Raw genomic sequence first — 23,002 nt, 5'->3', positions numbered from 1 at the left:
CTAAATGAACAGTTGGCTGTGATTTCAGACACATGTGGCCTATTTAGCTTTCTTTTATCCACACCTCTGTGAACTTCTGAGCAGGGATTGATAGCACAATGTGTTCAGTTCCGTGAGTCTCGGACTTGAGACAAAAAAGTGCTTTAAGCTGTCGATAAGAGTGTGGGAAAAGATAATACTGATAGAAGGTGGTTTGACATCAGTATGGGGAGGGTCATAAACGTTTACATTACCGTAAATAATAACATAAATAGTTCTTAGCTCTATTATCGTGGAATTCATTAATGTGTGGTTCCTGCAACGTGTGGTTCCTGGATCGAGGGCACACTGTTTATATAACATATATATACTGTATATTAGGGCTGTCACTTTAATGCGTTAATTACATCAATTAATTACGCTGCAGATTAACGCGCTATAAAAATTAACACAATCGTGAGTGGCACATAAATGCACAAGCATTTTAAATTTGGCCCATTGAGGGACCCGTAGGCTGCAGTGGTACGTCACTTTGTACCCGCACCACTAGTCAAAACCAGGGTACTGACAACAGAGATGGACGCGACACAGGAAAGCCGGGCAAGCCCACTTGGACCTTTGGCCGCAAAGTGTATTTATAAAAAGAACAAAAACTATCAACAAAAACGCAATGATTCTGCTCTGCCAATCTGCCAGTCTGTCAGTCTGCCCCAGGGCAGCTTTGGCTACAAACATGTAAAGCGTCTGAGTGTCCAGAAAAGCGCTATATAAATCAAATCCATCCATCCATTCTCTTCCGCTTATCTGGGGTCGGGTCACTGGGGCAGCAGCTTAAGCAGGGAAGCCCAGACTTCCCTTTCCCTAGCCACTTCGTCCAGCTCCTCCGGGAGAATCCCAAGGCGTTCCCAGGCCAGCCGGGAGACACAGTCTCTCCAGCGTGTCCTGGGTCATCCCCGTGGCCTCCTCCCGGTAGGACGTGCCCGGAACACCTCACCAGGGAGGCGATCAAGGAGGCATCCTAACCAGATGCCCGAGCCACCTCATCTGGCTCTTCTCGATGCGGAGGAGCAGCGGCTCGACTCTGAGTCCCTCCCGGATGACCGAACTCCTCACCCTATCTCTAAGGGAGAGCCCGGACACCCTACGGAGGAAACTCATTTCGGCCGCTTGTATCCGGGATCTCGTTCTTTCGGTCACGACCCATAGCTCGTGACCATAGGTGAGGGCAGGAACGTAGATCGACCGGTAAATCGAGAGCTCTGCCTTTCGGCTCAGCTCCTTCTTCACCACGACGGACCGATACAGAGTCCGCATCACTGCAGACGCTGCACCGATCCGCCTGTCGATCTCCCGTTCCATTGTACCCTCACTCGTGAACGAGACCCCAAGATACTTGAACTCCTCCACTTTGGGGCAGGATCTCATCCCCAACCTGGAGAGGGCACTCCACCCTTTTCCGACTGAGGACCATGGTCTCAGATTTGGAGGTGCCGCTTCACACTCGGCTGCAAACTGTTCCAGTGAGAGTTGGAGATCACGGCTTGATGAAGCCAACAGCACCACGTCGTCTGCAAAAAGCAGAGACGCGATACTGAGGCCACCAAACTGGACACCCTCAACGTCTTGGCTGCGCCTAGAAATTCTGTCCATAAGAGTTATGAACAGAATTGGTGACAAAGGCCAGCCTTGGCGGAGTCCAACCCTCACTGGAAACGAATCCGACTTACTGCCGGCAACGCGGACCAAACTCTGACATTGGTCGTACAGGGACCGAACAGCCCTTATCAAGGGGTCCGGTACCCCATACTCCCGAAGCACCCCCCACAGAACCCCCCGAGGAACACGGTCGAACGCCTTCTCCAAGTCCACAAAACACATGTAGACTGGTTTGGCGAACTCCCATGCCCCCTCAAGGACCCTGCGGAGGGTGTAGAGCTGGTCCACTGTTCCACGGCCAGGACGAAAACCATACTGCTCCTCCTGAATCCGAGATTCGACTTCCCGACGGACCCTCCTCTCCAGAACCCCTGAATAGACCTTGCCAGGGAGGCTGAGGAGTGTGATGCCCCTGTAGTTGGAGCACACCCTCCTGTCCCCCTTCTTAAAAAGGGGGACCACCACCCCAGTCTGCCAATCCAGAGGCACTGTCCCCGAAGTCCACGCGATGTTGCAGAGGCGTGTCAACCAGGACAGCCTCACAACATCCAGAGCCTTTAGGAACTCCGGGCGGATCTCATCCACCCCCGGGGCCCTGCCACCGAGGAGCTTTTTAACTACCTCGGTGACCTCAACCCCAGAGATAGGAGAGCCCCGCTCAGAGAACCCAGACTCTGCTTCCTCATGGGAAGGCGTGTCTGCGGAATTGAGGAGGTCTTCGAAGTATTCTCCCCACCGAGTCACAATGTCCCGAATTGAGGTCAGCAGCTCCCCAACCCCACTATATACAGTGTGGATGCTGCACTGCTTCCCCCTCCCGAGACGCCTGATGGTGGACCAGAATTTCTTCGAAGCCGTCTTGAAGTCGTCCTCCAAGGCCTCACCGAACTCCTCCCACGCCCGGGTTTTTGCCTCAGCAACCACCAAAGCCGCATTCCGCTTGGCCTGCCGGTACCTATCAGCTGCTTCAGGAGTCCCACAGGCCAAAAAGGCCCGATAGGACTCCTTCTTCAGCTTGACGGCATCCCTTACCACTGATGTCCACCAACGGGTTCTGGGGTTGCCGCCACGACAGGCACCGACCACCTTACGGCCGCAGCTGCAGTCGGCCGGCTCGACAATGGAGGCGCGGAGCATGGTCCACTCAGACTCAATGTCCCCCGCCTCCTCCGGAACGTGAGTGAAGTTCTGCCGGAGATGGGAGTTGAAACTCCTTCTGACAGGGGATTCTGCCAGGCGTTCCCAGCAGACCCTCACAATACGTTTGGGTCTGCCAGGTCGGACCGGCATCTTCCCCCACCATCGGAGCCAACACACCACCAGGTGGTGATGGGTTGACAGCTCCGCCCCTCTCTTCACCCGAGTGTCCAAGACATGCGGCCGCAAGTCCGATGACACGACCACAAAGTCGATCATCGAACTGCGGCCTAGGGTGTCCTGGTGCCAAGTGCACATATGGACACCCTTATGTCTGAACATGGTGTTTGTTATGGACAGTCCGTGACAAGCACAGAAGTCCAATAACTGAACACCACTCGGGTTCTGATCCGGGGGGCCGTTCCTCCCAATCACACCCTTCCAGGTCTCACTGTCATTGCCCACGTGAGCATTGAAGTCCCCCAGCAGAACGATGGAGTCCCCAGTGGGAGCGGTCTCCAGCACCCCCTCCAAGGACTCCAAAAAGGGTGGGTACTCTGAACTGCTGTTTGGTGCATACGCACAAACAACAGTCAGGACCCGGCACCCCACCCGAAGGCGGAGGGAGGCTACCCTCTCGTCCACCGGGGTGAACCCCAATGTATAGGCGCCAAGCCGGGGGGCTATAAGTATAAGCACACCTGCTCGGCGTCTCTCACCATGGGCAACTCCAGAGTGGAAGAGAGTCCAACCCCTCTGGAGAGGACTGGTACCAGAGCCCAAGCTGTGTGTGGAGGTGAGCCCGACTATATCTAGTCGGAACTTCTCAACCAGCTCAGGCTCCTTCCCTGCCAGAGAGGTGACATTCCACGTCCCAAGAGCCAGCTTCTGTAGCCGGAGATCGGATCGCCAAGGTCCCTGCCTTCGGCCACCGCCCAGCTCACAATGCACCCGACCCACGTTGTCCTTTCGGGCTGCGTCCGACCGGGCCCCATGGGTGCAGGCCCGGCCACCAGGCTTCGAGCCTTCGAGCCCCACCTCCAGGCCTGGCTCCAGAGGGGGGCCCCGGTGACCCGCACCCCGGCAAGGGAAAACGTGTGTCAATGTTTTTCATCATCATATGGGGTCTTTGAGCAGTACTTTGTCTGGTCCCTCACCTAGGACCTGTTTGCCATGGGTGACCCTACCAGGGGCAGAAAGCCCCAGACAACTTAGCTCCTAGGATCATTGGGACACACAAACCCCTCCACCACGATAAGGTGACCACTCAATAATCCATTATTATTATTATTATTATTATTATTATTATTTGTACCTTTTGTAAAAGAGAATTTTCAAATCACCGAAGCAGCTCCAGCCTAACGTATCATTTAAATGCAAAACGTGTCAAGGACTTTAACATTAGCTTACCCTTTTAAAGAAAAAGCCTGTTGGCATCTTGCTATTGATGTTGCCTTATTTAGAGGCATGTTATACTACAGTATTCATTTTGAATTGCTGTATTGAGTCAGCTTCAGACTCTCAATCATTTTGATTGAGAGTCTGCCTATTTGAGACTAAGCGTTATTTTATTTCCGAATTTTATTTATTTCATTTAACTGTATTGCATATTTGAGAAATGCACCTGGCCTAATTGGTTTGCTGGTGTACTTGGCCTTTTTTCTTTTGAATTTCATTTACAAAGCACACTTAACCAATAAAAATGTGGATTTTAAATCTTCTCTTCTTGGTGCATTCTATTGATTAGTCATGCACTACAATTTTGTAATGTCCTAGAATTCAAATTCTTTACTTGGGGGCCTTCAGCAGGTAATAATAATAATAATAATAATAATAATAATAATAATAATAATAATAATAACCATTACTTTTAATTGTCCCTCTTGGGGAAATTCTTTTTACACATCACACTTCACATATTCATATATGTGTTAATTACACACACAGCGGTTACAGGCCCCAGAACACAGCACACACTAGGGGCCTGTAGGCATGCAGTTAGTATAGAGAGGACATACAGAGGTACAAGGAGGTGGAGTGACGGGTCGCGCACGAGGGTCGCGCCCCAATGAGCATCTTGTAGGGGGACGGCGCCTTGCTCAAGGGCGCGTCGCTCAAGGGCGCCTCGGCAGTGGCTGGGAGGTGAGCTGAAGCCTCCCACCGTAGGCTCACACTCCGATGGTTCTTCTGGCGGGAGCGGGATACGAACCCCCGATGGCTGGGCGATCCTGTCTTCAAGACGTTTTTGCTCTACCGCTGAGCCACTGCCGCTCTCATACCCAATCTCATGTATGAAATTAAAATGTGATTAATTAGATTAATTAATTACAAATCCTGTAATTATTTAGATTATTTTTTTAATCGCCTGACAGCACTTTATATATTAATATATATATATATATATATATATATATATATATATATATATATATATATATATATATATATATATATATATAATGAAAAATGTCCCTCTCACCCTTGTGGGGTGGTATCTGTGTTTCATCCTCAAGCTCGGGTCCTCTACCTGCACTCTTCTGGACTGAGGCTTCAGATGTCGTTCCAGGAATCTTCTGGAGCCACTCTTCCAGTTTGGGGGTCACTGCCCCAAGTGCTCCTACTACCACGGGGACCACATTAACTTTGACCTTCCACATCTGTTCCAGCTGTTCTTTCAACCCTTGATACTTCTCAATCTTTCCGTGTTACTTCTTTCTGATGTTGGCGTCAGCTTGAATTGCCACATCTATCACCACTGCTCTCTCTGCTCTTTGTCCATCACCACTATGTCCGGTTTGTTAGCCAGCAGTTGTTTGTCAGTCTGGAAGCTGAAGTCCCACAGGATCTTAGCCTTGTCGTTCTCAACCACCTTCGGTGGTATGTCCCATTTGGATATGGGTACTTCTAGTCCATACTGGGTACAGATGTTCCTGTACACTATCACAGCTACTTGGTTGTGCCTTTCCATGTATGCTGAGCTAGGCGAGCATCTTACACCCTGCTACCACATGCTGGACTGACTCTGGGGCTTCTTTTCATAGCCTGCACCTTGGGTCAGATCTACTGTGGTAGAAATTGGCCTCTATAGCTCTTGTACTAAGGGCTTGTTCTTGTGCTGCCATGATCAGTGCCTCTGTGCTGTCTGTCAGTCCAGCTTTATTCAGCCATTGGTAGGTCTTCTTGATATCAGCCACTTCCTCTATCTGACGGTGGTAAATGCCATGTAGGGGCTTGTCCCTCCATGTTGTCTCCTCCTCCTCCTCTTCCTCCTCAGGTTTCTGCTGTCTAAGGTCAGTCCTTAGGTCCACTAGCCACTGGGCATCGGTATTGTGTGATGCGTCTCTTTCCCGTATGCTGTTCCAGTATTTCTCCACCTCAGCTCTTGGTGGGTCTGACTGGATGCTATTTCCCTGCCACTGAGAGTACACCTTTGCTGGTTGAGTGGAAAAGGTCTTGTTTATTCTCCTGGCCTCTATCTCCTCGGTGTATCGCTTCAGTCAGGTAGCTAGAGCCATTAGTCTCTGTTTGGCAGTTTCGAGTGCTTCAGGTATGGAGAGCTTGCTGTATTTCCTGGGAACCCCTTTATTCACCATGTTCCCCTTCTGTAGCTCGGCTAGCTGGCTGACTTCTCTCCGTGTTGCCTTTATTTTGGCCTCTAACCATCTCTTCCATGGAGGGTATTGTTTGTTATGCCCTGTGTTGATCTTATATCCCAGCATCTCGAGGATTACTGTTGCTGTACTGTGGATCAGCTTATTGGTCTCAGTTATGTTCACTGTGTGGATGGTTCTTATTGCAGCATTCACATCTTCTAGCAGATCTTCTGAAGGTACTTGACAACTTAGCTTCGGTATTTATGGGAGGCTCCAGGTTTCCATTTGGGTCACGATCTTCCTTCGCAGGTCAGCAGCTCTTGTATTGAGGCTGTGGCTGTGGGTGATATCCGCCCGCTGACCTGGCTCCCCCTTGCCGTAGCAATGTTGTAGTATATATATATATATATATATATATATATATATATATATATATATATATATATATATATAGTATATAAAAAAAAAAAAGTCCCTCTCACCCTTGTGGGGTAGTATCTGTGTGTCATCCTCAAGCTCGGGTCCTCTACCAGAGGCCTGGGAGTCTGAGGGTTCTGCGCAGTATCTTAGCTGTTCCTAGGACTGCGCTCTTCTGGACTGAGGCTTCAGATGTTGTTCCAGGAATCTGCTGGAGCCACTCTTCCAGTTTGGGGGTCACTGCCCCAAGTGCTCCTACTACCACGGGGACCACATTAACCTTAACCTTCCACATCTGTTCCAGCTGTTCTTTCAACCCTTGATATTTCTCAATCTTTTCGTGTTCCTTCTTCCTGATGTTTGCATCAGCTGGAATCGCCACATCTATCACCACTGCTCTCTTCTGCTCTTTGTCCATCACCACAATGTCCGGTTTGTTAGCCAGTAGCTGTTTGTCGGTCTGGAAGCTGAAGTCCCACAGGATCTTAGCCTTGCTGTTCTCAACCACCTTCGGTGGTATGTCCCATTGGGATTTGGGTACTTCTAGTCCATACCGGGTACAGATGTTCCTGTACACTATCACAGCTACTTGGTTGTGCCTTTCCATGTATGCTGAGCTGGCGAGCATCTTACACCCTGCTACCACATGCTGGACTGACTCTGGGGCTTCTTTACATAGCCTGCACCTTGGGTCAGATCTACTGTGGTAGATATTGGCCTCTATTGCCCTTGTACTTAGGGCCTGTTCTTGTGCTGCCATGATCTGTGCTGTCTGTCAGTCCAGCTTTATTCAGCCATTGGTAGGTCTTCTTGATATCAGCCACTTCCTCTATCTGACGGTGGTACATGCCGTGTAGGGGCTTGTCCCTCCATGTTGTCTCCTCCTCCTCTTCCTCTTCCTCCTCAGGTTTCTGCTGTCTAAGGCATTCACTGAGCAGTTCATCTGTTGGGGCCATCTTCCTGATGTACTCTTGGATTTTTGATGTCTCATCCTGGACAGTGGCCCTGATGCTCACTAGTCCTCGGCATCCTTCTTTCCGCTTAGTGTACAGCCTCAGGATGCTGGACTTGGGGTGAAACCCTCCATGCATGGTGAGGAGCTTTCTAGTCTTGATATCTGTGGCTTCTATCTCCTCCTTTGGCCAGCTTATGGCCAAATATATATATATATAGTATATATATATAGTATATATATATAGTATAGTATAGTATAGTATAGTATAGTATATATATATATATATATATATATATATATATATATATATATATATATATATATATACATAGCAGCTGGATAGTACAGTGGTTAAGTCAACTGACTTGAATGCAGGAGGTTGTGGGTTCGAATCCCGGTCGGGACACTATCCAGTCAACGTACACAAAATGCAGAAAGGGGCGTGGTCTGGAATGCAGGAGGGCGTGGGCATGGCTTCGAAACCCAGACATGGCGGGCACTATCCAGTGAGGGTCCTTAGGCAAGACCCTTAATGCTATGCAAGCCTACCTCAAAAAATATGAGTGAACACAATAATGACAGAGTCATACCGGTTCGGACGTCGCCCGGGTTAACAAGGTCCCCGTCAGATGCTAGGGAACCAGGGCAATCTGATGACAAATGGGCTACTGGAACAAGACACACATGGACAAGGGCGGAGAATACGGAGTTGTTGGAATGCTACTACACCAGTAATCCCAGAGAGAGGGGATATATGGGGCGGATGTGGGACCAATGGATGCTTCGAAACCCACAATCAAGGCTAACAAAGAAACAGCTGTTTCCCAGTTTGTTGTTTCCCCACAATCCGTGATTGGGTACCAAGCCCCAAGAGACATACACAGCCTCAATACAAGAGCTGCTGACCTGCGAAGGAAGATCGTGACCCAAATGGAAACCTGGAGCCTCCGACAAATACCGAAGCTAAGTTGTCAAGTACCTTCAGAAGATCTGCTAGAAGATGTGAATGCTGCAATAAGAACCATCCCCACAGGGAACATAACAGAGACCAACAAGCTGATCCACAGTACAGCAACAGTAATCCTCGAGATGCTGGGATATAAGATCAACACAGGGCATAATAACGGTTAGAGGCCAAGATAAAGGCGACACGGAGAGAAGTCAGCCAGCTAGCCGAGCTACAGAAGGGGAACATGGTGAATAAAGGGGCACCCAGGAAATACAGCAAGCTCTCCATACCTGAAGCACTCGAAACTGCCAAACAGAGACTAACGGCTCTGGCTACCCGACTGAAGCGATACACCAAGGAGATTGAGGCCAGGAGAATAAACAAGACCTTCTCCACTCAACCAGCAAAGGTGTACTCTCAGTGGCAGGGAAATAGCATCCGGCCAGACCTACCAAGAGCTGAGGTGGAGAAATACTGGAAGGGCATATGGGAAGGAAAAGCATCACACAACACCGATGCTCAGTGGCTAGTGGACCTAAGGACTGACCACAGCTGCCTCACAGAACAAGAACCAGTAACCATCTCGATGGCAGACATCCAAGAAAGAGTGTCAAAGATGAAGAGTTGGTCAGCACCGGGCCCCGATATGATCCATACATACTGGCTAAAGAAGCTGACAGCACTCCACGAGCGTCTAGCAGCACAGATGAACCAGCTGCTAAGGGATGGGACGCACCCAGAATGGTTGACTGAAGGCAGGACAGTCCTGATCATGAAAGACCCACAGAAGGAATCTACCCCATCCAACTACCGGCCAATAACCTGCCTCAGTACAACATGGAAGCTCCTGTCAGGCATCATGGCAGCTAAGATGAGTAGGCACATGGATCAATATATGAGTGGGACACAGAAAGGAGTTGGTAATAACACCAGGGGAGCCAAGCACCAGCTACTGGTGGACAGAGCAGTACACAGAGACTGTAAGAATAGGCAGACCAACTTGTGCACCGCCTGGATTGACTACCAGAAAGCCTATGACTCAATGCCACACAAGTGGATACTGGAATGTCTGGAACTGTACAAGATCAACAGGACACTAAGAGCCTTCATCAAGAACTCAATGGGGAAGTGGAAGACAACCCTGGAGACTAACTCCAAGCCAATAGCCCAAGTTAACATCAAGTGCGGCATATACCAAGGGGATGTACTATCACCACTGCTGTTCTGCATAGGCCTGAACCCCCTCAGTCACATCATCACAAAGAGTGGCTATGGATTCCAATTCCGAACCGGGACAACAATCAGCCATCTCTTCTACATGGATGACATCAAGCTGTATGCCAGGAATGAGCGAGAAATTGACTCACTGATCCACACCACCAGGATCTACAGCGACGACATAGGGATGTCATTCGGATTAGACAAATGTGGCCGGATGGTATCAAGAAGAGGCAAGATGATCAGAACTGAAGGGGTCAACCTACCAGGGGGCAGGATAGAAGACATCAAGGACAGCTACAAATACCTTGGAATCCCACAGGCTAATGGCAACCATGAGGAGGCCGCAAGGAAGTCATCCACAGCCAAATACCTCCAGAGAGTAAGGCAAGTCCTGAGAAGTCAGCTGAATGGCAAGAACAAGGTCCGAGCCATCAACATGTATGCACTGCCGGTCATCAGATACCCCGCAGGGATCATAAGCTGGCCAAAGGAGGAGATAGAAGCCACAGATATCAAGACGAGAAAGCTCCTCACCATGCATGGAGGGTTTCACCCCAACTACAGCATCCTGAGGCTGTACACTAGGCGGAAAGAGGGAGGCCGAGGACTAGTGAGCATCAGGGCCACTGTCCAGGATGAGACATCAAAAATCCAAGAGTACATCAGGAAGATGGCCCCAACAGATGAACTGCTCAGTGAGTGCCTTAGACAGCAGAAGCCTGAGGAGGAAGAGGAGGAGGAGGAGGAGACAACATGGAGGGACAACCCCCTACACGGCATGTACCACCGTCAGATAGAGGAAGTGGCTGATATCAAGAAGACCTACCAATGGCTGAATAAAGCTGGACTGACAGACAGCACAGATCATGGCAGCACAAGAACAGGCCCTAAGTACAAGGGCAATAGAGGCCAATATCTACCACAGTAGATCTGACCCAAGGTGCAGGCTATGTAAAGAAGCCCCAGAGTCAGTCCAGCGTGTGGTAGCAGGGTGTAAGATGCTCACCAGCTCAGCATACATGGAAAGGCACAACCAAGTAGCTGTGATAGTGTACAGGAACATCTGTACCCGGTATGGACTAGAAGTACCTAAATCCCAATGGGACATACCACCGAAGGTGGTTGAGAACGACAAGGCTAAGATCCTGTGGGACTTCAGCTTCCAGACCGACAAACAGCTACTGGCTAACAAACCGGATATAGTGGTGATGGACAAAGAGCAGAAGAGAGCAGTGGTGATAGATGTGGCGATTCCAGCTGATGCCAACATCAGGAAGAAGGAACACGAAAAGATTGAGAAATATCAAGGGTTGAAAGAACAGCTGGAACAGATGTGGAAGGTCAAGGTTAATGTGGTCCCCGAGGTAGTAGGAGCACTTGGGGCAGTGACCCCCAAACTGGAAGAGTGGCTCCAGCAGATTCCTGGAACAACATCTGAAGCCTCAGTCCAGAAGAGCGCAGTCCTAGGAACAGCTAAGATACTGCGCAGAACCCTCAGACTCCCAGGCCTCTGGTAGAGGACCCGAGCTTGAGGATGACACACAGATACCACCCCACAAGGGTGAGAGGGACATTTATATATATATATATATATATATATATATATATATATATATATACATATATATATATATACATATACATATATATATGTATATATATATGTATATATATATATATATATATAGCCAATGGGACATATATATATATGTCCCATTGGCAATATATATATATATATACATATATATATACATATATACATATATATATATATATATATATATTCACTGTATATTACAAAGGAAAATGCATTGAAATTAACTTTTTTCATAAATATTATCATAATGTCTTGTTATGTCAGGTCAGTACAGACGGCTTTGCTGGCGCAGACTGCCCACCACTGTGTTCAGGTATAGGAACCAATGTTGGCTGGGTTAGGTTTCTGCCCAGAAGTACTAACAGTTTTTTGACCACTGAAAGCTGAACTGTGAGCATTTTGCTATGTGATGTAATTGGTTGAGTTAACTCAGAAACTTAATGGAAATAAAACAATCAAGCACTGTCGCTCCTTTGATTACAAGGAAGCCCATCAGTGCATCATTAACATACAGTAAGTGCGGTGGAATACCTCAGTGGCTGAAAGCTTGGCTGAGCCTTTGCTCTACATCTCAACAGAGGTAGAGATGTAAAAAAAACTAGATGTAACCCCACCGTCCTCCAATCAAATCGCACCCTGCTCATGTGAATTAATGTGTATACAAATGTCTTTGTTTCTATGCAAGCACAAAATCACTGTTCTACCATAACATAACATTTTTTCACTTCAGCAATTTGTGTTTTAGACACATCGGAGATGTTTTTAAGTATTTTAAAAGTAAAGTGTAAAAAAAAGGTTTTCCCCCTAGAAAAAAAATAAACATAAATTCATCTGTGATGTGCTAAAATATAAAAATCCACAAAAGCAAAATGACAAATTGAAGTTTGCAGTGAAAACTCACCATAGTAATTCGACAAAGAGTAATAGAAAACCAAGATTTAACACACCCACTAATTGAAAGACAAAAATTTGCCTCAGGAAACAAACATTAGCTTCAGGTGACAAACTCATAATGGTTGAACACACATAAGAGATTGAGAAACTGAAACACATGGTACAGCAAAACAAGACAAATGATCACCCAACAAAACATTCAAAACAAAGTCACAGTGGTCACCAGAGGCCAGAAAAGTTCCAAAGGCAGAACAATTTACTTGGATTTGCGAGTAGTAGCATTTTGTAATTACAGTAATCCCTTGCACAATCATGCTTCAAGATGCCTGGCTTCACCTCATTGTGGATTTCACCAGTGGGATGTGGTACGCACATTATATTGGCTCACAGCATCTTTATTATACTTCCGTGTATTAAACAAACACTTAAACAAAACAGCGTGGGAAAAGGTAATACAGATATAAGGTGGTTTAACATCAGTTATGGGAGGGTTCATAAACGCTTAAATTACCGTAATTTATGATAAAATACTCGCAACATCGTTGATTTTCGGGGTGTCCTGGAAAGCATTAACCACGAGTAACTAGGAGTCACTGTAGTACCATAATAACAAGGATTCAACATTCACAAGTCTAACCGAATAACATGACAATTTTGTTTTTTTTATTATTTGAAAGCTGTTCTGCAGCTCTGACTTCTGGTTGGTGTTGTGTATAAGAATAACATTAAAACTCACCTATAGCCATGCTGAGTATCCACACATGCACCACCATTTAAGCAGGGGTTTTTAGGATAAGCGCTGCAGGACTGGTGGGATTGCTCTCTCCCAGGGCAGGAGCACACTGCTATGGATTCAACTGTCAGAGATACAAGACTTATAGTCCCACAATCCACCACTGTGGGTGTGTCTCGAACATTAAAAATGTTGGTGCAGCCGCTGGCTCCGGCGCACTCTGAACCAGGACACTCATCTACCCGGATCTGGGACACGCTGATTTGTAGAAATGACTGCAGCTGAATGGAAAGAGGCAGAAAGAAAAACAATTGTATTGGCTAGAGAACTCATCTCTTACATTGACACCATTACTACATGAAGTATAAGATGTACTGAAAGGTAATTTTCTTTTTGTACAAGTAGTTTTCCCTAAGAGTGAGAGGGACAGGTGACAATAATCCACCAGCTTCCAACCAACAGAATGTGAACTATTCCAATTATAAGTTAAAACTAACAGGATAAATTAAGAAATGTTACAGACAGATAAAGAGCTTTTCCGTCCTTCATTGATACCATGTTTCAGGTTTTTTTTAAATATTTTTCAACTAGACAAAAGGCAGCAGATTCCCTTAAGTCTCCACTGAAAATACTGATGTACTCACTGTATGTTTTACTTATCACGCAGAATCTCGACATTTCAACTGTAATGTTCAGCTGGTATAGATCCATCCAAAGTTGTCTAAGTCAATTCACTGGACATTAAGAAAGTTTCTTGAACACATTTCACCTCTCATTAAAGATGTTTCTTCAGTTCTAGTGGTGGTTGGTCTTAACCTCTTAAGGTAAGGTAAGGTATGGTCAGTGCTATTCATATTCCAAGTATGTTGTCAACGAATAGCATTGACCACACCTCACAGGTTTAAGAAGCTGAGACAAAACCAACCACCACTAGAACAGAAGAAGCCTCTTGGATGAGAGATGAAACATATTTGACATGCTATATTTATCCACAAAGGGAAATTAGTTAGTTACACACTCTAGCTCACATTGTTAGTTCTTAGTAATGTATATATAGTGGGTACAGGCTCTCACACACAATTGAGGGACCTATAGGGGAGGTAGAGTGGCAGTGGTAGAGTGGCTCCTGTGTGGTCACCCTAATGAGCAACTTGTAAAGGGGATGGGGCCTTGCTACGGTGCCTCGGCAGTGCTCAGGAGGAGAGTTGACACTTCACACTGTCAGCTCACACTGCGAGGTGGCTGGGTGGAAGCGGGAATCGAACCACCGATCTTGGTTACATTGGACGACCTGCTCTACCACTGACCCACTGCCGCCCCTCAAAACATCTTCAAGAAAATTTCTTAAAGTCCAGTGGATTGACTTAAACAACTCTGGATAAATATGACCTAGATAAATGACAACCTACACAGACAGCTATAGATTCATCTGTCGAGTCTTGAAGTCTTAGTGTCTTAGTGAAGACCTTAGTGTCTGTGTTCATCATCTGGAAATATGTTAGCAGGAGAAACAGAGAAATGGAGATAAATGAGTCTTGCTGCAGACAAATACTGTATGCCTGTTATCATCCATGACATTGCTTACCCTTGTGACGTTGTGGAGATGCTTTTGCATGTGAGATATGTATACTGGACTGAATCAGATATATCCACATTGATCATTTTTTCCATTTTATATATTGCTTCCTTACAATTTTGAATGCAAAATACATAAAATGTGCTTCTTTTGCTCAAATGTCTACAAATGTCTAATACACATCTCATTTATTATACATAAAAAGGAAAAAGTCTGGGCACATGTTATAACTGGAATATGTTAGGAGACTTAAATTACAAAAGAAATATAATGGAATAAAAGTTTGGAAGTTGTCACCAAAATGTAATCCAGTTGGAGTACAAAGCAGCTAAAACCTGAAATACTTAACCATACTCATATTTTCCAAATCAACCATTGCATAACAATTATCACCTTTTCCAATATATCACTTTAATGGATAAAACATAACAATTTGGGACCCACAAAGCCAAATAAAAACAACCAAACAATGGATAAAAATAAATAAATTTTGACTCCAAACAATCTTTCATAATGAAGAAATTTAAACATTATATACTGTACATGCTATTCATTATTTTGATGGCTACATACGTATTTCGTTTTAATCATACATTAAACTTTTCTATCAGTCTGTCTCAGTAATTTTACACACACACACACACACACACGGTTGCAGTGGCAATTCAATTTGGAGGACGTAGGCAAATTTATCTAATCTGACGAACGCACGCACACACACACACAGTTACAATAACAATTCCATTTACAGGACATAGGTGGCGGTCTTAGTCCTTTATTCACAGAATGAACTGGAACCGGAAACCACATTCCAACCGGAACCGGAAACCACATTCCAATGCTCACCTGAGAAGGGGGGCGGCCAAACACTTGCCACGATCTAATGGGACCAGAAGATATCATATCATATCATGCAAATTTCTTATCTGAATTGTATAAAAACACCGAGCATATGTATAAGACTTGTCAGGAATAAACTTTTTTAAACTTATGATGATCGGTTAAGTCTCCTTCTTTACCTCAATAACAAGAACCCACGGAATAATGAGGTTTTATGACTACTCTGCTTCAATATGAAGGGTTGTCTGAACTTCTTGTGTAGATTTCAATTTCCTGGTCCACAACTGCCACCTCCTCTAGTCTTTGTTCTCTCTCATTTTTGTCATTCATCAACTCTTCAAAGTACTCTTTCCATCATCCCATCACACTACTGGCACCTGTCAATACACTTCCATCCCTATCCTTAATCACCCTAACCTGCCGCACGTCCTTCCCATCTCTGTCTCTCTGTCTTGCCAACCAGTATAGATCAGTCTCTCCCTCCTTACTGCACAACCTAGCACGCAAGTCATCACAAGTCCCTTGTTTTGCTTTTGCTACCTCTAATTTCACCTTACGCTACATCTCAGTGTACTCCTGTCTACTCTCCTCAGTCCTCTGAGTGTCCCACTTCTTCTTAGCTAACCTCTTTCTTTGTATACACTCCTGTACCTCCTCATTCCACCACTAAGTCTCCTTATCTACTTTCCTTCCAGACGACACACCAAGTACTCTCCTACCTGTCTCCCTGATCACATTAGCTGTAGTTGTCCAATCATCTGGAAGCACCTCCAGACCACCAGAGCCTGTCTTAACTCCTTCCTAAAAATCCTGCAACACTCTTCCTTTTTCAGCTTCCACCATTTCGTCCACTGCTCTGCCTTTGCCCTCTTTGTCTTCCTCACCACCAAAGTCAACCTACACACCACCATCCAATCAATCAATCAATCAAGTTTTATTTATATAGCACTTAATCATGACAGCAGACATTTCAAAGCGCTTTAACAGACAGAAACCCAACTGAACCCTCCAGAGCAAGCATAAGCGACAGTGGCGGGGAAAAACTCCCTCGATGAGGAAGAAACTCCGGGCAGGACCCAGACTCTTTTGGGCGGCCATCCGCCTCGACCGGTTGGGTGGAAAAGAAATCAAAGGAAGATAAGAACAGCATCAGAGAGAGAGAGAGACAGAGAGAGAGTGACAGATAGGCCAGATAGAGGCAGTATCAATATGGTTAAGGTTGCTAAAGTCAAGGCACAATTACAGCTGTGTGGATGACTGTTTGGCGGCACTGAGGATGAAAGGAAGCAGGACCCCAGCCGATGGATAGCTGAGGAGTGGTACTGGTGGGCTTGGAGGATAAGGTGCACAGCACATGGAGAGATGGGGGTGATACTATGCTGTTTTGCTACACTCTCGCCTACCCCTACTTTGCATTCACTGATCTCCTTCATATTACACTGTCTACACAAGATGTAGTCTACCTGTGTGCTTCTACCGCCACTATTATAGGTCACCCTATGTTCCCGTCTCTTCTGGACAAAAATATTCACTATAGCTGTTTCCATCCTTTTTGCAAAGTCAACCACCATCTGTTCTTCTGTATTCCTCTCCTGGATACCAAACCTGCCCATCACCTCCTCATCACCTCTGTTTCCTGCACCAACATGTCCATTGAAGTCTGCAGCAATGACCACTCTCTCACTTCTAGGTATGCTCTGCATCACTCCATCAAAGTCCAGCCAGAATTTCTCATTCTCCTTCAGCTCACATCCTACCTGTAGAGTATAACCACTAACAACATTGATCATCACACCTTCGATTTCTAGCTTCAGACTCATTACTCTATTTGACACTCTATCTCTTTTTACCTCCAGGACATTCGGGCAAACTCCTCCTTCAAGATAACTCCTACTCCTTTTCTCTTCCTATCTACACCATGATGGAACAACTTGAACTCTGCTCCTAAACTTCTAACCTTGCTACCTTTCCACATGGTCTCGTGGACAGACAGGATGTCTACCTTCCTCCTCTGCATCATGTCACCCAACTCTCTACTTTTTCCTTTCATAGTTCCAACATTCAACGTCCCTACTCTCAGTTCTATACTCTTGCCATTTATCTTCTCTTTCTTCTTGCGAACACACTTCCCTCCTCTCTTTCTTTGACCAATAGTAGTCCAATTACCATCGGCACCCTGTAGGTGAACAGCAGCAATGGCGGTTGTTGTTAACTCGGGCCGTGACCGATCAGGTGTGGAAGTCATAGATTTGATTTGCGTCTTTGATTTTGGCAAGTTTTATGTCGGATGCCCTTCCTGACCAACCCCTCCTCTGCAATTTAAAAACCAAAGTGTGAATTTAACTGATTTTATTAGTAATTGCACCATAACTGTTTCAGTAAATAGAACGGAAAAAAAAGAGTGCAATTATATGTAGTATTAGTTTTGTCAAAATGTTAAAGCCTGGTATTCATTTAAAAAAAAAAAAAGTTGTAGAAATAAAAAGAAAGATGTACAGTAGTATTTCTTTTTGGAATTTTGTTTTCCATTCGTTATATTTGCCTTTAATTCATATACTGTATTGTCCTGTGGACACTGCCCCAAGCTGACAGAGCCATTCCTACAAAAATTTCAGTCTTATCTGTCAGTAATATCTGTCTCATTTTCTTCGTTAACTTTTGATTGTTTTTTTATTCAAGAAAGTACTCATTGTCGCTTAATTTTTTTCCAACTTTCACATCTTTTTCGGAGGCATAATGACAAATCTATCAATCAGTCAGTCAATCAATCAACCCTTTTTTGTATGACGTTTAATCACATCAGCAGATATTTCAAAGTGCTTTAACAGACAGAGAAACCCAACAGGACCTAACAAGGCTCAACTAACTACTCGCTCTTACTGCAGCGTGTGAAACGTGCAGACAGTGTATTGCTGTTTGGTTGATTAAGGCAGAATCACGAGATGAGAACTCTCATTCTTGATTCTATCCATCTTGTTCACTCCCAAAGAGAACCTCATCATCTTGATGCACTTCATGTTCTGAGTTTATAAAAAAACTTGTACTGTAAATACTTCCTTTACTATTGTGATTAAAAGCATTGAATCTCAATTCTGAGGCTGTTCTGTAAACATTCATATTCATGAATATATTTATTCACATTTATGAATTCACGTTTTGAGATCATGAAAACCTTGTTCTGTAAATAGTCCTCCTACTTTTGGGATCAAAAACATTGATTTGAATCTCAATTTTGAGGCTGTTCTGTAAATACTTTTAAAATAAACAGTAAATATAGCAACTTCTGATCAATCTTTATCAATTTTCAGACTTAAAATAATGTACCGATTTAAGCCCCACCCAAACCACACCCACCTCTGGTTTAAGTCTCGCCCATTTTGAGCACATATACTCACATAAAGATAATTTAGATGGTTGAACAGATACAGATAGTGGTGTAATCGCTCATCCCTAGTAAATATAAAAAGTTGAAAACCAGTATGCGAACATTGTAATTCAAGTGGAGCCTGCAGAACTAAAAACACCAATGGATAACTCCCATGAAATAGGAACAGCAGGGAGAAATAAAAAGAAAAGTCTTCTTCTGAAACATTACTGAAGACATTAACACTAAGCACTGCCTCATCTTCACATGCCACCTCACCTCTCTTCCTCTATTCCGTCCACCAGCTCCCTCCTCCTCCGTCTCTTTTTCGTTCATCCTCCTCATTGCCACACTTCACATATCACTCTGATCAATGCCTCTCCGGAGGACCTGGGTGAAGCCATATAAAATGCACAGCGCTCTCCTTACAAATCATACCTCTACCGTACTTATATATCATTATGTCCCCGTCTGCTTCTACACAGCAATGGTTTTCCCATCCACATTTTTTTTTGCATATACTGGCATGTTTCTTTCCACTTATTCAGTTATTTGCCTATATTTTGTTTGCTGTAAACAAACAGAGAGAATAGCAGAACAGAAGCTATTGGGTTGGAGCTGAGGGCAGTAACTGAACATCACTGGACTCTGTAATTACTCTATTCATTCCTAATAGAAACACACCTGTTTCTATTTTTCATTTTATCTATGTTGGTAAAATACCTGCATTCACACTTTCTATGCCTCATTCTCATATATTCAGTTTTTTGAAATGTGAAATGAGGTCTGACTGCAGCCAGCAGCCACAGAGCATCAATTTAATAAAGTGAAACCATTTGTGTTTTCGTCACTCTCTGAATATTGACAATATACTGTACATCTTTTAGTTGAGATTTTTCTCTCTATAATGGCTGGATTATAATATACACAGGAAGTTTATGACAAAATGGAGGGTGTGTCTTATTTATTTGTATATTTTCTTCATGATGACCAAAGGTTAGTCTTACAGGCATAATCCTCACTGTCCATCCCTGCAAAATTGGTTTGGGTGTAAGAGGATGTTCCACAGTAATGCACAATACATTTCAATACTTCTTTAAATTATAATTTTTGCATTGACCTACAAAAAAAAACCAACTAGCCAGGACAATGGGATAAATTATGTGTCATTTTCCTGTGTTCTAAAGAGCATAACTAGCTTTTAATTGTATGCTAGGTGGAAGATAATCTCCAGAAACCAGGATACACCACTGGCATTAACTAAAAGCAAACCATTCACACCATGACACTGTAGTTGGCCTGTTCAGACAAAGGCTTGGCAATATGAGCTTGTATTTCTGGAAAAAAAAAAAAAAAAGATGAATTTTTGCATAAACCTGACAAAAGCTGAAGAATAATTCATACATCAGGAAAAAATATTTCCATTATTACTTGTAGGAAGTCCTGTTTGGGGCCGCTGTAGTGGTAGCGGTAATATCTGTTTTTTCTCATACTTGTCCATCTTTACCCTTGTTTTCTAATTTTTCTGTCATGTGTTCAGTTCAAGTGTTATACAGAACCTGCTGTTGTCCAAATTAAAGCAAAAGTTCTATTATGAAACATTTGTTGAAGCAAAAAAGATGAGGAAGTTGCACAGTAACCATGCTTCATTTAGCTAATTCTATCTTGTGGCAGGTTAATGATCTAGTGTGGTAGAGATATTAATACACCATAGCCCAAGAGTGACTGCTACTGCTCAACATAAAATGCTGAATCAAAAGTAACAGTGTTGAACATGATGTGATTTTATTCTTAAATGTGTGTGTGTGTGTGTGTGTGTGTGTATTAGTCCTGTCAGGCGATTAAAAAAAATAAATCTAATTAATTACAGGATTTGTAATTAATTAATATAATTTATCACATTTTAATCTCATACCTGCTAAAGGCCCCAAATAAAGAATTTGAATTCTAGGACATTATAAAATTGTAGTGCATGACGAATCAATAGAATACACCAAGAAGAGAAGATTTGAAATCCACATTTTTATTGGTTAAGTGTGCTTTATAAATGAAAATCAAAAGAAAATGGCCAAGCACATCAGCAAACCAATTAGGCCAGGTGCATTTCTCAAAAATGCAATACAAATAAAGCTGATTCAATACAGCAATTCAAAATGAATAGTGTAACATGCCTATAAATAAGGCAACATCAATAGCAAGATCCCAACAGGCTTTTCCTTTAAAAGGGTAAGCTAACGTTCAACTCTGTGTCCTTGACATGTTTTGCATTTAAATAATACGTTAGGCTGGAGCTGCTTCGGTGATATAAAAATCCTCTTTTTGAAAAGGTACAAATAATAATAATAACAATAATAATGGATTAGATTTATATAGCGCTTTCTCAAAGACACTTTGCATTAGATCCATTATTCATTCACTCCTCATTCATACTTGGTGATGGTAAGCTACGTGTGTAGTCATAGCTGCTCTGGGGCAGACTGATGGAGGCGTCTACAGCGCAGATTGGCAGCGCAGAATCACTCCGACCACCACCGGAATAATCTTACACATTCACACACCAGCGAGTGCCTCATTGGAAGCAAGGAAGGTCAAGTGTCTTGCCCAAGGACACAACAACAAATGACTCGGTGGGAGCGGGAATCAAACTGCGGATCCACCCCATTTTTATATATATATATAAATTAGGGCAGTCACTTTAACACATTAATTAGATTAATTAATTATGCTGCAAATGAACGTGCTAAAAACATTAATGCAATTAATTGTGAGTGGCAAGTCAATGTGCAAGCATTTTAAATTTGGCCCATTGAGTGACCCGTAGGCTGCAGTGGCACGTCACTTTGTACCTGTACTGTGTACCTGGCCGGAAAGTGTATTTATAAAAAGAACAAAGATGGGACTATCAACAAAAACGCAGTGATTCTGCGCTGCCAATCTGCGCTGTAGACGCCTCTGTCAGTCTGCCCCAGGGCAGCTGTGGCTACACACGTGGCTTACCATCACCAAGTATGAAAGAGGAGTGAATGAATAATGGATCCGATGTAAAGCTTCTTTGCGCTATATAAATCTAATCCATTATTATTATTATTATTATTATTGGTCCTGGACTGGTCCTGGAGCTCATGCGTCCACAGGTGCAGGGTGCAATGGACAGTTCGCCTATAAGGCCAAGGTTGGGGTTGACAATACTGTCTTGTACCTACTCCACCGTGTACTCTCCTACCTGGACACCAGGGGCTGTGCCGTCCGGGTGCTCTTCTTTGTCTTTTCGAGCACCTTCAACACCATCCAGCCCCGGCTCCTGCAGGATAAACTGACCTCCATGGCTTTGGACCCCTACCCCGTGAGCTGGATCACGGACTACCTAATGGACAGACCCCAGTAAGTCCGTATGGGGGACTGTTTGTCTTCTATGGTGACCAGCAGCACGGGGGCGCCACAGGAGACCATGCTCTCCCCCACTCTCTTCACCCTCTACACATTGGACTTTAAGCACAACTCGGATACATGCCACATACAGAATTCTGATGACACTGCGATTGTGGCATGTATCCGGGAGGGTGATGAGGGGGTACAGGGCATTGGTGGCTGACTTTGTGGAGTGGTGCCAGCAGAACCAGCTCCAGCTCAACATCTTCAAGACGAAGAAGATGGTGCTGGATTTTCGGCGGGCACCTCCCTCTCCACAACCAGTGAACATCGACGGTAGTGAAGTGGAGGTGGTAGGAAACTATAAGTACCTGGGACTGCGGCTAGACAGTAAACTGGACTGGTCACTCAACTCGGACTGTGTGTACAAGAAGCGGCAGAGCAGGATGTACTTCCTGAGGAGGCTGGCCTCCTTTAACATCTGTCCTAAGCTCCTTCTCATGTTCTATCATTCCGTAGTTTCTAGTTTGCTGTCATATACCATTGTGTGTTGGGGTGGCGGGGCCAGGAAAAGAGATATGGACCGTCTTAACAGACTCATCCGCAGAGCGGGCTCAGTGATCGGGCTGAGTCTGGACTCTGTGGAGCAGGACCATGTCCAAAGTCAAGGCTATCATGAAAAACACCAGCCACCCCCTGCACATCACCTTCTCCCAGGAGAG

At 44.6% G+C, this 23,002-nt stretch overlaps 1 protein-coding gene across 1 annotated transcript in view; it reads right to left on the bottom strand.

The window, feature by feature from the left end:
• si:ch211-186j3.6 (neural-cadherin) overlaps positions 1-23,002 on the bottom strand; it is a 593,489-nt gene that overhangs the window by 184,027 nt on the left and 386,460 nt on the right. The window contains exon 26 of the mRNA XM_068311636.1: positions 13,135-13,412. Coding sequence (XP_068167737.1) covers positions 13,135-13,412 — 278 coding nt within the window. The remainder of the gene's footprint in view (positions 1-13,134; positions 13,413-23,002) is intronic.

Source organism: Antennarius striatus, chromosome 1 (assembly GCF_040054535.1).
Source record: "Antennarius striatus isolate MH-2024 chromosome 1, ASM4005453v1, whole genome shotgun sequence".
NCBI lineage: Eukaryota > Metazoa > Chordata > Actinopteri > Lophiiformes > Antennariidae > Antennarius > Antennarius striatus.
This window is presented reverse-complemented; position numbering and strand designations above follow the sequence as displayed.